This window comes from Lethenteron reissneri, chromosome 71 (genome assembly GCF_015708825.2).
Source record: "Lethenteron reissneri isolate LAM-NWPU_2019-01 chromosome 71, ASM1570882v1, whole genome shotgun sequence".
Lineage (NCBI taxonomy): Eukaryota > Metazoa > Chordata > Hyperoartia > Petromyzontiformes > Petromyzontidae > Lethenteron > Lethenteron reissneri.
Window position 1 is genome coordinate 3,989,512 of NC_083849.1, and position 18,553 is coordinate 4,008,064.

Below are 18,553 nucleotides of genomic sequence, written 5' to 3' on the forward strand. Positions count from 1 at the left end.
CATTATAGTGCGTATTTAATGTGGCGCTGCACTCTGATGTTGTAGGAGAAAACATTTATTAGAAAGTCTATTTAATTAAGTAGAACGTGTTGTCTATATTTATTGAAAGTTGCGCATTTTGATGTGACGTCACATTTCCCAACCACCCCCCCTCGTCACACATCGTCACAAATGTCTGACCCTACCTAGGTGCGTGGCGTCTTTATGGACGGCCCCAATCGTGTGTTTGTACTGTGTTTGTTGTTGCAACGTTCTGACCGCGTGCCCCTACTGGACATGTGTAAAAAAAGAGCTTCATAGCTCATCGGATTCTTACACAATATTAAAAAAATCAATCTGATTCTAATCATTGTCGAGGCACTAATCTGGGGTAGTTGCCTGGCCAACGCGTTCACTCGACGGCCACGTGCGGCACAGGCGGAAGGGGTGGGGGAACAAACCCACGTGGTAGCGTGTCCCCCCCCCCGCACACTCCCCCCGTTCACCCCCCCCGCACCTCTCCCCCCCACACCCCCTGCACACTCTCCCCCGCACCCCCCACATACCCCTCCCCCACGCACATCCTCCCCCGCACCGTCCCCCTCACCCCCCCCCCCACCTACAACCCCCTCCCCCGTACACCCTCCACGCAACCCCTCCCCCCGCATACCCCCCTACCCCCCCCCCCGCATACCCCCCCCCGCACTCCCCCCTACCCCCCCCCGCACTCCCCCCTACCCCCCCGCACTCCCGGAAGTGCATCCCCGTTTGCCGAGCATCACTTCCGGGACCCCTCCATTCCCCCCCCCCCATCACAAGAAGAAAGATGGCGCCTGTTTAGCGCGCAGACATGGGCGACTGCGCACTGTGTTTACGGTAACCCCCCTTCTCCTCGCCGCCCCCCCCGGCTCCCGTCACCCCGTGCCCCGCCAACGCCGAGCCGCGCGGCCCCGGCGCCGCAGTCCCCAACAGTCCCAGAGTCTCACCGTGACCCCTATGCGGTCCTCGGGACACTAGGCCTCTACGGCCCCCCCTTGTTGCCTAGCGAGCCCCGCCGGCCAGGATGTTGCGTCAGTGGTGTGGTGGTCAGGCCGTTGTTGGGGTTTTGGGGGGGAATTCTTTTTCCGTAGTCGACACTCGGTCTGCCGCCGCGAGGCTGTGCTTGAGACACTGGCTTAAATAGTGTTTTTATCTATTAAACCTTTCCAAGTAAGCTCGAAAGGGCAAACGAATGATTATCGTTGCATCTGCGTGTACGCTTGTGGCTCGTAAACATGACTCACGACGGAAGAAACTTAGGAGTGTCAACTTGTGCTGGTGTTTTGGGGCGCTCACCCTGGAGAGATTCCGGGCCAATTCGATCGGAGGGAACGTCGCCCAATACTTGAGAGACCGACAAACAACCGTAGCACAACGGAAGACGCCGTCTGCGTGAGAACGACCACTGCCCTGCGGCCACCGGCGACTTCTTCCGTGCTGTTGATTGAACAGTTGCAGTTTACTTCCGAAGACAAACGCGTGAAAAGCATTACATAATCCACGCCGAGGCATGATTTCCCGTCACAGACGCCTCCTCGTTACTCTTCCATCGCTACTACGGTGGCTAGGAGATGTTAACTACCTCGCCTGGTATACAGGAGGTCGTGGATTTGAGCCCGACCCTGACAACGCTTGCTGCTGTATATTTGGAGTTTGCGTGTCTCTCATCATCATCACGGTGCTATCAGATGTTATATCCTTCACCTGGTATACAGGAGGTCGTAGGTTCGATCCGGACCCTGACGCCTGCTGTATATTTGGAGTTTGCGTCTCTCCCTCCCCGTGGTCGCGTGGAGTTTTCTCCGGGTCCTCCGGGTTTTCCCTCCACATTTAGAAACATGCGTTTAAGAGTATTTGGCCGCTTTAAATGTCTACATGATAAGCCATTTCGTTGGGCTATCAGGCCGCTTCTGCAGAAGAGATGTGTAGCTAATTGGGGCTTACCTGGTAAAAACAAAAGTTACTGCTCCCGTAAACTTCACTCATCGCCGATTCCTCGACCCGTGTTGAAGACTCGGTCTACCAAACACTAGCTAGCTGTGTTGTGTCCTCCAGACTGTGTTCCACCACCACGCGAGAAGTCACAGCAACACACATGCCCACTGATTCACTCGGCCCACTCATTCCCTAGGCCCACTCATTCACTCCACTCATTCCCTGGGCCCACTCATTCACTCGCCCCACTCATTCGCTGGGTCCACTCATTCACTCGGCCTACTAATTCGCTGGGCCCACTCATTCACTCGCCCCACTGATTCACTCGGTCCACTGATTCACTCACCGACCTACTCGCCACACTGCAGGTCAAAACAATTCTCTTTTTGCGTCTTACCTCGCACCGCTTGTTGGAATTCCTTCCCGTCGTTTTTTTCCTCAAACTCTCGTAATAGTAGTAATATCCTTGCTTAATTATGGGACCTCCTTTGCCAGTGTCAAAATATTAGAATAGGTTGTTCCCTTTTTTCTGGCAACAAAACAGGTGTTAAGATGTTAAAACACCAAACTGAAACCTTTTGCAAGGAATCATGTCTGCACTAACCACAGATACTTGTGGTGAAAATATTTTCAAATATTTGTTTTGTTGCCAGAAAAAAAACTATTATATTTAAAGCTTAAATTAAGAACCGTGTTACTTATCCAACGGTTATGTCGTGTTGTGTATAACAACTGTGATAGTGATCATTGTTGCTGGCCGTTTGGCGTTTTAGGACTAATTTAATGCTGTAAAACAAGAAATAACTTGTTAGATTCGCTGCCAAAATACCTTAAAGCAAGAGAAATAATAGCATAAACACGCTTGTTGTGTAGTAGTCTCGACTAGTATGCACGCTGTGTGGACCTTCTATGTGCCATACTATTCACAAACGTAACAACATCATGAGGTTAAGAATCAGCATTAACATAAATTTGGCCCAAGTTTACACAAGTATTTGTGTTGATATTTTGAATTGTATTACTAATAAACTATAAAAAACCGTTTTAAAATTTACCAGGTAAGACCCACGGAGCGATATAGTTCTTTTTCAGAAGCGACCTGGCCACAAATGATAGCCCAATGAAGTGCCTTATGTGAAAATGTATAGCAGCCAAATGTTCGAAATGCATGATTCAAAATATAGAGGGAAAAATCGGAGTACCCAGAGAAAAATCCAAACGACCACGGGGAGAACATCCATCTCCAAATATGCAGCAGGCGTCAAGATAGGGATCGAATCCACAACCTCAGGTGTACCAGGCGAGGTTGTTAACATCTCGCCACCGTGGCACCCCAAGGACGGAGTGACAACCAAGAGAGGGAACGCACCCAGAGAGATTGTCCACAGAGGAGACGCAGCGATGAAATTGGCTCCTTCCGTGCAGGCGCTCGGTGGATTGCTACATTGCAGGACCATGAGAGATGGGACAGCTTGGGGAGTCCTTCGTCCAGCATTGGAGTGATTTTGGTTGATGAGGATGATGACATTTAGGGAGTCTAGGCCGGTTCAGATGTCACTCGGCCCTGATGTTGGCCGCGGATGGGAATCAAATTTAGTGAGGCTGGGGCTCCTACGGTGCGCCAACCATTGCACCACCACTCCCCTACTACTGTACACATATACAGAGAGATGTTAAAAGTGGCCCTAGGTTTTTGTTCGCGAGCGCTTATTTAAGGCAGCATGGTGCACAAGAGGATAGTGTGGCCAGCACCAAACCTTTCAGCCTTTGTCTCTACCTTGTACATATGTTGAACCTTTTTCGCACCGTACGTAGCCAACTGCGCTAATTGGAGGTGCGGGCGAAGGACAACAACCTAAACACAAAATGCAGTTGTAAAGAAATTAGTTTGTCAATATCGATGATTTCAAAGTACATAGCTCCAGTGGCTTCCTAATATCGGACGGAAGAGCATTCCAGACGGCCGCAGAAGCACATCTGAAAGCGCACAATGCAGTGAGCGTCTTCATTCGATGGTTAGCCACTCACCCACCAACCCAGCCACCCACTCAATCACTCACCAACCCACTCACTCATGTTGAGCTTCTTTCGCACCATACGTTGCCAGCCGTGCGCATGGGAGGTGCAGGCCAAGGACAACAAAACTAAACACAGAAAGGAGTGCTAGAGATATCGGTAACAGCATTGAATAGTATTGATGCAGTGTTTACAAATAGTGTGTTGTCTCCGGGCACGCTCGTGCGTGCGTGCTGTGTGCAGGCAAGCGGAGGCGTTGAAGGCGGACATGGCGGGTAAGAGACGCGGTGGACCCCCCCCCCCGCACCCATCACACCACATGTCGACGTCCTCACCACTTCTCCCTCCCATCATAAAGTTTCAATAATAACAGCATTCACTCTAAAAAAAAGTGACCCCTTTACTCGAAAGCATCACCGGTCATTAATGTTGGCGCTTCGATTGCTCTCGCCACCCTTTCAGAGTAAAACTTTTTTTTTTAGCTTGGTCTGTGCTTCTGTATGTACGTGTGAGTTTCTCACGCGTGAGTGTAGACAGCCCCACTGTGTGTGTCTCACGCACTGTCTGAGTGTAGATGGCTCAAAGTGTGTGTGAGTATAGACAGCCCCACTGTGTGTGTGTCTCACGCACTGTGTCTAAGTGTAAATGGCTCCCAGTGTGTGTGTGTGCGTGAGAGTGTAGACAGCCCACTGTGTGTGTGCACGTCTCACTGTGTGTGTGTGAGCCTTTGACAATTCTTCGTGGCCTCAAAGTGCACCTGGCCTGGCACAGGCGGCACCGTGGTGACGTGACCGCCACTTAGTGGCGAATTGCGGGTGTTATTGTGTGTGTGGGTCAGCGGTAGTGTAGCGGATAGCGTGCTGCGAATCCAGTTACCCGTGTTCGATTCCCGCTCACAGCCAACACCAGTGACGATTATCTAAACCGGTTCTGGGCCTCCCCTAGGTCGACTCGGCCTCAAATTAGTACCTGGTGCGGTGTGTAATCATTGCCGCTCACGAGACAAAGGTGGTCAGGCGTTGTGCTGACCACCCACCCCAGTGTGCTGTGCTGGCCTTCATAGGTGCTACTCGCTAACAGCACTTGCCTCAACAGTCCGTGAAAGGCTACATGGGGGATCTTTGTCTCGCTATTAGCATCTCTGTACATCTGATTTTAGATGTGCCTTTGTGTGAGTGTAGACATCTATCACTCCGTGTATATTACTCACTGCTATTTGTGAGTATATATCTCACTGTGTCTGTACATGTGGGTGTGTATCTTATTCTTCTTGGTTCTTTCGGTAAAGTCACGTAGAAGGGAAGTAATAAAATAATAAAAATAAAACATAATAAAACAATTCTCACGACGTTTCGGCCACAACGCAAGCAGCCGTCCTCAGGTGAAAACCAGGTCCGTCGAGGCGACAGAGTCTGAATGAAACAGCACACGAGCTTGGAGCATATATATAAGCTGGGCGCATTGACAAAGGAATTTGCATATCAAAAGGAAATTAGCATATTTATGGGAAATGCAGGAATGTGATTAGTACTGCATATGCATGTGCATTATGCAGGATTAACAGCATCAAAGGGAGCTGCAGTTACTGCTGCTGCAATTGCTGCTGCTGCTGCAGTTGCTGCTGCTGCTGCAGTTTCTGCTGCTGCTGCAGTTGCTGCTGCTGCTGCAGTTGCTGCTGCTGCTGCACTTGCTGCTGCTGCAGTTGCAGCAAGTGCAGCAGCAGCAGCAAGTGCAGCAGCAGCAGCAACTGCAGCAGCAGCAGCAACTGCAGCAGCAGCAGCAGCAGCAACTGCAGCAGCAGCAGCAACTGCAGCAGCAGCAGCAACTGCAGCAGCAGCAGCAACTGCAGCAGCAGCAGCAGAAACTGCAGCAGCAGCAGCAACTGCAGCAGCAGCAGCAACTACAGCAGCAGTAACTGCAGCTCCCTTTGATGCTGTTAATCCTGCATAATGTACATGCATATGCAGTACTAATCACATTCCTGCATTTCCCATAAATATGCTACATTCCTTTTGATATGCAAATTCCTTTGTCAATGCGCCCAGCTTATATATATGCTCCAAGCTCGTGTGCTGTTTCATTCAGACTCTGTCGCCTCGACGGACCTGGTTTTCACCTGAGGACGGCTGCTTGCGTTGTGGCCGAAACGTCGTGAGAATTGCTTTATTATGTTTTATTTTTATTATTTTATTACTTCCCTTCTACGTGACTTTACCGAAAGAACCAAGAAGATGAATCCCTGCAGTCACGAAAGCTTTAAATCGAAATGTGTATCTTATTATTTGAGTGGGTGTGTATCTTATTATATGAGTGGGTGTGTATCTTATTATGTGTGTGGGTGTGTGTCTGTGTGTGTGGTTGTGTATATCTCTCTGTGTAGGTGTGTATCTCACTGTGTGAGTGGGTGTGTATTTCACCGTGTGTGTGGGTGTGTATTTCACCATGTGTGTGGGTGTGTATCTCACCGTGCCCTCCCTTCTCTATGCTTGTGAAACGTGGACCTCGAAAATGGAACATCTGCGCCGGTTAGAAACATTCAGGCTGGCATGCCTACGACCCATCCGGGGTTTAACCAGGCTGGATTGTGTGAGGAGCTCACACATCCTTGAAAGATCTGGACACATTCCTATCAGTGAGCTCCTCCGGCAGGCAAGGCTGCGTTAGCTGAGTGGACTTGCTGATGACTGATACCAGCGGTGTCAAGATCGGCCTCTATGGAGGAGGCTCGTGAAGGACGCTGCTACTGGGCAGTTGGAGGCAGCCGCGCTCCAACAACAACGGAGGGCAGAGGAGCGACGCTCACAACAACGAGCTCAGCGCCGGGTGGCTAAAATGCAGCAAGTTGGCACAGTAGAGGGTACAGCTGGTGCATCTACCGGTTATCTTAGTCAGCCAACCTATGGCACCTGGGTCTGTCCTGAAACCTCCTGTCAGCGAGCCTTTGACACTTCACGTGGCCTTAAAGTGCACCTGGCCTGGCACAGGCACCGTAGTGACATCACCGTCACTTAGTGACGAATGGCAGGTATTGGTATTTGGTGTGTATCTCACTGTGTGGATGGGTGTGTATATCGCCGTGTGAGTGGTTGTGTGTGTGTGGAGCAGTAGTGTCGCGGATAGCACGTTGCGCCACGAACCTGGCGACCCGAGTTTGATTCCCACTCACGGCCAACACCAGTGACCAGTGACGATTATCTGAACCGGTCCTGGGCCTTCCCTAGGTCGACTCAGCCTCAAATTAGTACCTGGTGCGGTGTGTAAACATCGCCACGAGGGACACAGAGGCGGCCAGGCATTGTGCTGGCCACCCACCTCCTCGTGTGCTGTGCCGGCCTTCATAAGTGCTCGCTAACAGCACATGCCCACACAGTTTGTCAAAGGCTATATGGGGAATCTTTGTCTTTGTGGGTGTGTATCTTACTGTGTGTGTGGGTGTGTATATCACCATGTGAGTGGTTTTCTGTGTCTCACTGTGTGAAGGCGTTTTAGAGTCTTGAGACCAGGAAAAGCACCGGGCAGAGATAATCTCCCAAACGAAATGCTGAGGGAGGGTGGCGTTTGTGCACAGGCTCCCTACATGACATCATAATAACAGTCTGGACCACTGGACGGGTTCCGCAGGATTGGAAGGATGCCCTTGTGGTCCCCCTCTCTAAGAAAGAGGACCACACAGACTGTAACAACTACAGTGGAATGTCACTCCTCAGTTTGCCTGGAAAGGTCCTGGCAAGGATTATTCAACATCGCTTTGCCAGGCACGCTGAGGAGAGGCTTGCGGAGCCCCAATGTGGTTTCAGGAAAGGGCGGCCCTGCACAGATGCCATATTTTCTGTCCGTCTGCGACAGCAGAGGTATAAGGAATTCTAACAAGACCTACATCTCTGCTTTATTGACCTGTACAAGGCCTATGATACCATCAGTAGGCCTGGGCTCTGGGTTGTTCTTCGTGCTTTCAGAATTCCTGACACACTGCTCACAATCATTAAGGACCTTCATGATGGTGAGCGGGCCCGGGTAAAACTACGTGGCCGGGAGTCTTTCCCTGTACACCTTGGGGTGCGACAGGGATGTCCTCTGGCTCCCACATTATTTAACATATTTCGACCACGTAGTTCGTGAATCCTTTGATGGCTTTACCTGAGGTATTTCCATCTGGTACAGATACAATGGTAGGCTGATTGATGCCCGGGTGTGGTCAAGGGATGGCTCTCTATTGGTCAACCATGTTACGTATACTTGGTTGCTGCTCACTCAGAGGAGGAATTGGAGGCACTACTGCTGAACCTGGAGCGTGCCACTAAGAGGTGGGGCCTTCCCATAAGCCCCACCAAAACTAAGCACCTGCCTGGGTATTTTGTACCATCGGACACTCCACCCCCACAACTCCCAATTGGTGATGGGGCAGTTGTGGAGAGAGTGGAGAGTTTCCCATGCCTGGGCAGTGTGCTTATGACCGGCTCCAGTTTATCAGCAGAGGTTTCACTCCGAATCAGTCGAGCGGCAAAATCTTTTCATCGGTTGCGTAACGCTGTGTGGAAGCTACCTGGTCTGTCGCTCCGCACCAAGCTTCAGGTCTTCTCGGCCACGGTCATTCCCTCCCTTCTCTACGCTTGCGAAACGTGGACCCCCCTAATCAGAGGTGTGGACTCGAGTCATGTGACTTGGACTCGAGTCAGACTCGAGTCATGAATTTGATGACTTCAGACTCGACTTGGACTTGCATAACAATGACTTTGTCCCACCTCTGAGGTGTGGACTCGAGTCATGTGACTTGGACTCGAGTCAGACTCGAGTCATGAATTTGATGACTTCAGACTCGACTTGGACTTGCATAACAATGACTTTGTCCCACCTCTGCCCCTAATAGAACATCTTCGCCGGTTGGAAACATTTAGGCTGGCCTGCCTACGATCCATCCTGGGTTTAACCAGGCTGGATTGTGTGAGGAGCTCACAAATCCTTGAAAGATCTGGGCAAAGTCCCATCAGTGAGCTCCTCCGGCAGGCAAGGCTACGTTGACTGGGTCATGTAGCCCGCATGCCCAGCCACCGCATGCCTAAACAGCTTTTGTTCGGCCGGATCAAGGGGGCTAAACGGGCGCGGCACGGGCTAGAGAAGAGATGGAGTGATGTGGTACAGGAGGACGTGGAGCTGAGTGGACTTGCCGATGACTGGTACCAGCGGTGTCAAGATCGGCCTCAGTGGAGGAGGCTCGTAAAGGACGCTACTGGGCAGTTGGAGGCAGTCGCCCTCCAACAACAACGGAGGGCGGAGGAGCGACGCTCACAACAACGAGCGGAGCGCCGGGTGGCTAAAGCACAGCAAGTTGGTACAGTAGGGGGCACAGGTGGTGCATCAGCCAGTCATCTCGGTCATCTCGGTCAGTCGACCCGTGGCACCTGGGTCTGCCCCGTGACCTCCTGCCAGCGGGCGTTCGACACTTCACGTGGCCTCAAGGTGCACTTGGCCTGGCACAAGCATCGTGGTGACGTCACCGCCACTTAGTGGCGAATGGCGGTTGTTGTTGTTGTTGAGTGGTGGTGTGTATCTCACTGTGTGTGTGTGCATCTCACCGTGTGTGTGGGTGTGTATCTCACCGTGTGAGTGGTTGTGTATCTCACCGTGTGAGTGGTTGTGTGGCTCATTGTGTGAGTGGTTGTGTGTGTTTCACTCTGTGAGTGTTCGTGTGTGGCTCACCGTGTGTGTGTGGGTGTGTGCGTCTCACCATGTGTCACTGTAGATGGCTCGTTGAGCGCCGCTGACGTGTGGACGTCCCGCCAGAACCTGCAGGACGTCTACCAGAAGATGCTGCTCACTGACCTGGAGTACGCGCTCGACAAGAAGGTGGAGCAGGACCTGTGAGTGCTCGCCTCTCGCTCACACTCGCTCATACTTATACACTTGACTCACATTCTCTTCACTTACACTCGCTCACACTCGGACACACAAACTCGCGTGCTCCCAGTGATCATCGGATGCGTTGCTCAGCACGCTAACCCCTCCCCACACACTGACATAAACTCACACATACGCGCCTATACACACACGCACAATTCCCTGTGTAGCCTTTAACAGACTGTTGGATAAAGTGCTGTTAGCGTGCACCTATTGAGGCCGGCACGGCGCACGAGGGTGGCTAGCACCTTGCCTGGCTGCCTTTATCTCTCCACTGCCGATGTTTACATAGTGCACCCGGTACTAGTTTAAGGATGAGTCGACCTAGGTTCCGATAATCGCCACTGGTATTGGCCGTGAGCGGGAATCGAACTCGGGTCGCCGAGTTCGTAGCGTGCTAGCCGCTGTACAACATCTCTCCACACATTCACACATACAACAACAACCGCCATTCGCCACTAAGTAGGCGGTGACATCACCGCGGCGCTTGTGCCAGGCCAAGTGCACGTTGAGGCCACGTGAAGTGTCGAACGCCCGCTGGCAGGAGGTCACGGGCCAGACCCAGGTGCCATGGGTCGACTGACTGAGATGACTGGCCAATGCACCACCTGTGCCCCCTACTGTTACAACTTGTTGTGCTTTAGCCACCTGGCGCTCCGCTCATTGTTGTGAGCGTCACTCCTCTGCCTTCCGTTGTTGTTGGAGGGCGACTGTCTCAAACTGCCCAATAGCAGTGTCCTTCACGAGCCTCCTCCACAGAGGCCGATCTTGACACCGCTGGTATCAGTCATCAGCAAGTCCACTCAGCTGCACATCCTCCTGTACCACGTCACTCATCTGTTTTCTAGTCCATGCGACACCCATGTAGCCCCCTGCATTCGACCAAATATAAGCTGCTTGGGCATGCGGTGGCTGCGCAAGTGGGCTACATGATCAAGCCAACGCAGCCTTGCCTGCCGGAGTAGCTCAATGATGGAACTTTGTCCACATCTTTGAAGGATCTGAACTCCTCGCAGAATCCAGCTAGGTTAAACACAGGGTGGAATGTAGGCAGGCCAGCCTGAATGTTTCGAACCGACGCGGATGTTCCATTATAAGGGTCCACGTTTCACAAGCGTAGAGAAAGGAGGGCATGACTGTAGCCGATAAAACGATACACACCCACTCACAGTGAGACACACAACCACTCACATGGTGAGATACACACCCACACACACAGTGAGATACACACACAGTGAGACACACCCACACACAGTGAGATACACACACACAGTGAGACACACTCACCCACACACAGTGAGATACACACCCACACACACAGTGAGACACACCCACACACAGTGAGACACACACCCACACACACAGTGACATACACACCCACACACAGTGAGACACACACCCACACACACAGTGACATACACACCCACACACAGTGAGACACACACCCACACACACAGTGACATACACACCCACACACAGTGAGACACACACCCACACACACAGTGACATACACACTCACACACAGTGAGACACACACCCACACACACAGTGAGATACACACACACACAGTGAGACACACACCCACACACACAGTGACATACACACCCACACACAGTGAGACACACACCCACACACACAGTGACATACACACCCACACACAGTGAGACACACTCACACACACAGTGACATACACACCCACACACAGTGAGACACACACCCACACACACAGTGAGATACACCCACACACAGTGAGACACACACCCACACACAGTGAGACACACCCACACACAGTGAGACACACTCACACACAGTGACATACACACCCACACACACAGTGACATACACACCCACACACCCACTCAGTGAGACACACCCACACACACAGTGAAATACACACCCACTCACAGTGACATCCACACTGACACACACAGTGAGATACACACCCACACACACAGTGAGACACACACCCACACACCCTTTTTAGAGTCCGCGTTTTTGCAAGCATAGATAAGGCAGGGCATGAATGTTGTCAACAAGACCCGAAGCTTCCTGTGGGGTGACAGGCCCAGGTATCTTCTACACAGCAGCGTTACGCAGCCGTTGAACAAAAAATAATGTCACTCGCCTGATTCAGAGTGAGACCTCCGCTGCCCAGGGAACTCCTCCACTTCTCCAGAACTGCCCCATCACTCGCGGGAAGTTGAGGGGGTGGAGAATTTTACGACGTAAAATAAAACTCTTAAACTATTTTTACTTTATCAAGTAAGGCCCACTGAGCTATGCAGCTCTTTCAGAAGCGACCTGGCAATCACATATGATTGCTCTACGAAGTGGCTTATCACGTGGACATTCATAGCAGCCAAATACTTTAAACGCACTTCTCTAAATGTGGAGGGGAAAACTGGAGGACCCAGAGAAAAATGCACGTGATCACGGGGAGAACATGCAAACTCCAAATATACAGCAGGCTTCAGGGTCGAGATTGAACCCACAACCTCCTGTATACCAGGTGAGCTACCCAGGCAGGTGCTTGGTTTTTGTGGGGCTGATGCCAAGGCCCCATCTCTTATTGGCAAGCTCCAGGTTCAGCACTAGAGCTTGCAACTCCTTAAGAGTAGTACCAGATAATCAGCATACACAACATGGTTGACGAATAAGGTGGTCATCCCTTGACCGCCCCCAGGCATTCATCAGCCTACCATTAAATCTATACCACAAGGACATTTCTCTGGTCCAGCCATGGAAAGTGTCTCAATGGACGTGGTCAAAAATACACCTAACAAGCACGCGCGCACGCTGTCGACATGCGCGACCCTGCGATGGAGTGCTCCGTCTCACGCACTAACAGTGCCTCCCGGCGCCGCTTTGCGCCTGACTTCTATTCGCCGCACCTCCACACACCTTCCCGCGTCTTACCCACACATCTCTGTGTCTCCCAATTCCCATGCCTCCCCATACCTCCCTGCCTCGCCGTGTCTCCCCCTTTCTACCTTCACCTCTCCACTCCTCCCCGTGTCTCCTCCTTTCTCCCTGTTCCTCACCTCTCCACTCCTCCCCGTGTCTCCCCCTTTTTCCCGTTCCTCCCCTCTCACCTCTTCACCTCCCCGTCTATCCTTTTTTCTCCCCACACCTCTCCACTCCTCCCCATGTCTCCCCCTTTTTCCCCGTTCCTCCCCTCTCACCTCTTCACCTCCCCGTGTATCCTCCGTTCTGCCCGCATCTCCCATCTTACCTCTCCAACTCCTCCCCCGCACCTCCCCTGTGCATGCTGCTTGCAGGTGGAACTACGCCTTCAAAAACCAGATCAGCAGCCTCCAAGGCCAGGCGAAGAACAGAGCTAACCCCAACCGTGGGGAGGTGCAGACCAACCTGGGGCTCTTCCTGGAGGCGGCCAGTGGCTTCTACACACAGGTGTGGAGGGCTGGAGGTGGCGTCTGCATGTCCCCCACCCCACTCTCCCACCCCCGTGTGCCCACATCTCTCACCCCGCGTCTCACCCCGCGTCTCACCCTGCGTCTCTCCACGTATGCTCACGTCTCTGACCCTGCGTCTCACCCCGTCTCTGACCCTGCGTCTCACCCCGTCTCTGACCATGCGTCTCACCCCGTCTCTGACCCTGCGTCTCACCCCGTCTCTGACCATGCGTCTCACCCCGTCTCTGACCATGCGTCTCACCCCGTCTCTGACCATGCGTCTCACCCCGTCTCTGACCTTGCGTCTCACCCTGTCTCTCACCCCCCGTCTCTTCACGTGTGCTCATATCTCTCACCGTGTCTCACCCTGCATCTCACCCTGTCTCTAACCCTGTGTCTCACCCTGTCTCTCACCCTGTCTCTCACCCTGCGTCTCACCCTGCATCTCTCCATGTGTGCTCACGTCTCTCAACCTACGTCTCACCATGTCTCTCACCCTGCATCTCACCCTCCGTCTCTCACCCTGCGTCTCACTCTGTGTCTCTCCACATGTGCCCACATCTCTCACCCTGCCTCTCACCCTGTCTCTCACCCTGCGTCTCACCCTGTGTCTCTCCACGTGTGCTCACGTCTCTCACCCTGCGTCTCACCCTGCATCTCACCCTGTCTCTCCACATGTGCTCACCCTGTGTCTCTCCACATGTGCTCACGTCTTCTTTACCCTGTGTCTCACCCTGCGTCTCTCCCCCCCCCCCCCCCCCCCCCCCGTGTCTCCCCAGCTGCTGCAGGAGCTGTGCGTGGTGTTTGAGGTGGACCTGCCCTGCCGCGTTCGCTCCTCCCAGCTGGGCCTGGGTATCGGACCGCCGCCGCCTATGGAGCCGGCCATCGTGAAGCCGCAGCCCAACTCCTGCCTCTACATCTGCCAGCACTGCCTCGTCCACCTGGGAGACATCGGTAGGGGGGCGACGGTCTCCGTAGCGACGGCAGTAGCCGGCGTCACCGTAGCGACGGCATTTTTACGGATTTTGCTCGGATGCGTGTTAACACATGGTTGCCCCCCCCCCCCCCCTCAGGAGAAGGATGCCAGCCCTTGAGTTAAAACTATCAACTCTGGCTATCCGCCTGATGGTGTCCGTTGTTGTAATTACTGGCGAAACGTCACGGTCCTCGAGTTGTAAATGTTGTAGTGGTTTTACTCTCCCAAAACACAACCGGTTAATGCTGTAAAGTATACACTACACTATATATACTATAATATAAATGTAGTAGTGGGTTTACTCTCCAAACACACAACCGGTTAGTGCTGTATAGTATACACTATACACTACACTATACACTATAATGTAAATGTAGTAGTGGGTTTACTCTCCAGCACACAACCGGGAAGTGCTGTATAGTATACACTATACACTACACTATAACTAGCATAAGTACCCGGCGTTAATAACCTTACATATATACACAGATGGGCTGCTACCCCTGCCCCCCCTCCCCCAGCCACGATCTCCTCGGCCGCTGTGCAGTAATATGTACGGCCTATAGTGTGGTGGGGTGTCGAGGCCTAGTACCGTGCAGAGCCTCCGGCCTCGCCTAAATTGCCCACCCGGCTGAGGCTGGGTACGGGGGCCGTTACCCCCCCCCCGCGCTACAATAATACTGTGTAATCGCTATAATTTTATTATCTACCGACCCTATAATAGTAATTGCACACATTGGGGTGGCAGGGGGAGTGAAGAGGACGTGAAACTTTGATGAATTTACCTCAGAGTCGCGTGGTGGGTGTCGAGGCCTAGTACCGTGCAGAGCCTCCGGCCTCGCCTAAATTGCCCACCCGGCTGAGGCTGGGTACGGGTGCCGTTCCCCCCCCCCCCCCCGCGCTACAATAATACTGTCTAATCGCTATAATTTGATAATCTACCGACCCTATAATAGTAATTGCACACATTGTGGTGGGGGGGGGAGTGAAGAGGACGTGAAACTTTGATGAATTTACCTCAGAGTCGCGTGTTAATGCGTGCGCCTATTTTTAACGGGAATTAAAAATGGCGTCCACCCCGCGGCGAATGCGTCGCTACCCGTTGCCAGGGGCAACCGCCGGACCAATCGTGTCTCGCAAATCCCTGACATTTCGTCCAATGAAACTGCGTATGGTCCGATACACAGACACACACACAGACAGACAGACAGATTTGCGATTTTATATATAGATTGTAAATGTAGTAGTGGGTTTACTCTCCCAACACACAACTGGGAAGTGCTGTACGAGTAACGAATTAGCACGTTTTGTTCACGTCACAAACTTTACTAATTGGATTTGTTGGGTGGTGGCGGGTCTAACGACACATTTATCCTCACGCGATCTAACCCAAAATTTTTTTTACGGATAATATTGGTCGCGAAAGCCTAACGTGTTAAACTGATTTATTTTTATTTTACTAGGTAAGGGTCCGCTGAGCTTACATAGCTCGGCCGAAGGGCCTTATCATTCACACGTGGAAATTTATAGCAGCAGCCAATTACTCAGAATGCATGTTTCTAAACACGGAGGGAAAACCCCATATGACCCAGAGAATAATCCACAGGACCACGGGGAGAACACGCAAACTCCAAATATACAGCAGCAGTCGTCAGGGTCGAGATCGAACCCACGACCTCCTTTATACCAGGCGAGGTAATTAACATCTCCTAGCCACCACGGGTTAGGCTGTGTAGTGCTGCTGCTGCTACAGTGGTGGTGGTGGTTATGATCATGGTGTGGCCCCGTGTGTGTGTGTGCATGTGCACTTGTGTGTGTTCGCTAACAGCACTTGCCCCAACATTCTATTAAGGCTATACGGGGGGATCTTTGTTTTGCATGTGCCGTGCCTCCCCGACTCAGCTCGTTACCGCAACCAAATCAGCCAGGCGGAGTCATACTACAGGCACGCTGCGCAGCTGGTGCCTTCTAATGGTACGCACACACGCACGCAAAGACACGCACGCAAAGACACGCACGCAAAGACACGCACGCACACCCCAGGGTACTAGGCGCACACACACAGACAGGTCTACCAGACCGACCGTTTCATCTCATCCACCACCACACTGTTCAACCACCACCACCACACCGCAGGTCACAGCAACAAACACCCACCCACTCATTCACTTGAGCTGCTATCATCACGTGTGGCATGTATGTATGTATTTTGAACGTCTTTCGCACCCTACGTAGCCAACTGTTCTGATCAGAGGTGTGTCGTTCTTTTTTAAAAGTGACCTGCCCACAATTGATAGCTCAGCGAAGTGGCTTTTCACGTAGAAATTTGTAGCAGCAGCGAAATACTCTAAACGTGTGGTGATGTCGATTCTAAGTGTGGAGGGAAAAACTGGAGGACCTGGAGAAAAATCCACGTGACCACGGGGAGAAGAACATTCAAACTCCACATATACAGCAGGCGTCAGGGTTGGGATCGAACCCACGACCTCCTGTATACCAGGCGCAGCACGACCGCTGCCACTCTACGGTAGCCGGCGCCAACAGTTGTGCCACACACCACTCGTTCCCTGCCACATGGCATTGTGGGGGATGTAGTAGCGATAAAGTTATTTTACTTACATTTTTCTTCCGATTCCAATGACGTACGTGTGTGTTCTGTCATCGGAACACATGTTAAATAACTTTATCGGTACGTCTTCAGCGAGGAAGACATAGTACACATACGTACATCATCGGATCTCAAATAAAATTACTTTATTGGTACGTCTTCAGCTCGGAAAACTTAGCACACATACAGTACGAACGGAATCAGAAGAATCGTAAGAAAACTGATGACGTACAATGATGTACACGTACGTACGTCATCGGGAAGGGGCTAAGTACGGTGTACTTGCCATGTTTTATAACACCTTGCTGCTGCGTGGTGCGGTGCGACGGCAGGCCAGCCGTACAATCAGCTGGCGATCCTGGCATCGTCGCGCGGAGACCACCTCACCACCATCTTCTACTACTGCCGGAGCATCGCTGTGCGCTTCCCCTTCCCGGCGGCCGGCACCAACCTCAGCAAGGCCCTGTCCAAGGCCATCGAGGGGCAAGCGCTGCACCGCACCACCACCAAACAACCGGGCCCGGGGCCACGGCACGCCGGCATGCACGCAGAGAGAGAGGCCACGTCTCCTAGCCACTGTTAGGCACCTTCAGTGGCGAGATGTGAACCCATCGATAAAACTGAACGGCGTTTATATTCTTTGGGTCTTTCGGTAAAGGTACGTAGATAGGTTATTTTCTTTGAACCTATCTACGTGACTTTACCGAAAGACCCAAAGAATATTAATTCCTGCAGTCACGAAAGCTTTAAGTCAAGATTTGAACGGCGTTTCACGGCTTGTAATAAAAATGAGAATTGCTTGGGGTCTTCTTATTTGAATGGTAATACGTGCAACTTGTTGCGTGCCAGAACGACACGGAGGCACAAGGAATCACGGACAAGCAGGAAGGCACTCTACAAACTATTGAAAAACTAATTTTTATTTTACCAGGTACAGACCCACTGAGCTATGTAGCTCTCGAATGATAGCTCAATCAAGTGGCTTATCATCATCATCAGTGGAAACTCCAAATATACAGCAGGCGTCGTCAGGGTTGGGATTGAACCCACGACTTCCTGCATACCAGAGGAGGTAGTTAACATCTAGCCACTGTGGCTCACTCACTTGGTGAGCCAGCGCCACCGACTGTCCAAGCTCCACGGTCCTCTCTGTTTATATTAAGGAGTTAATCGGCCAATGAATGAGCATTCACATGCAGTAGGAAACCGGAGCATGCCTAGCGAGGGGCGGGAGACGCGCAATTGCATACAAACGGAAGAGGTGGAACTCCACATCTGTTTTTGCTGTACTGCCTTTCTGGGGATCCAGGGGATATGGCTCCTCCTCGGAAGTCTCCCTGCGGGAAGGGAGTTAAACAACAGCTGGGTGTGTTATTCATCATAAAGGTGTATTGTTGGTCGCGAAAGCCTACGTGTTAAACTCTTTTTTTGTTGGGTTAGATCACGTGAGTATAAATGTGTCGTGAGACCCTCCACCACCTGACACAGCCAATTAGTGAGGTTTGTGTCACGTTAACAAAACGTGTCTCTAGTTCAGCGCACACCGGTTGTGTGTTGGAGAGTCAAGCCCACAATAACATTTACCATTCGAGTAACCGTGACGTATTGCCAGTAATTACAACAACAACCAGCAGCCTCATCAGGCGACAGACACAGAGTTGTGAAGAAATCCTCCTGGTGTTTTGGTCTTAA

General features: G+C 51.9%; 1 protein-coding gene across 3 annotated transcripts in view; it reads left to right on the top strand.

Moving 5' to 3' along the window:
* Positions 1 to 760: 760 nt before the first annotated feature.
* Positions 761 to 18,553, top strand: part of SMG7 (SMG7 nonsense mediated mRNA decay factor) — a 59,517-nt gene continuing 41,724 nt past the window's right edge. For all 3 annotated transcript variants that reach the window (XM_061580147.1, XM_061580148.1, XM_061580149.1), the window contains exons 1-7: positions 761 to 855; positions 4,213 to 4,244; positions 9,710 to 9,827; positions 13,143 to 13,275; positions 14,057 to 14,231; positions 16,156 to 16,227; positions 17,194 to 17,344. In XM_061580147.1, coding sequence (XP_061436131.1) covers positions 830 to 855; positions 4,213 to 4,244; positions 9,710 to 9,827; positions 13,143 to 13,275; positions 14,057 to 14,231; positions 16,156 to 16,227; positions 17,194 to 17,344 — 707 coding nt within the window. In that variant the 5' untranslated portion in view covers positions 761 to 829. The remainder of the gene's footprint in view (positions 856 to 4,212; positions 4,245 to 9,709; positions 9,828 to 13,142; positions 13,276 to 14,056; positions 14,232 to 16,155; positions 16,228 to 17,193; positions 17,345 to 18,553) is intronic.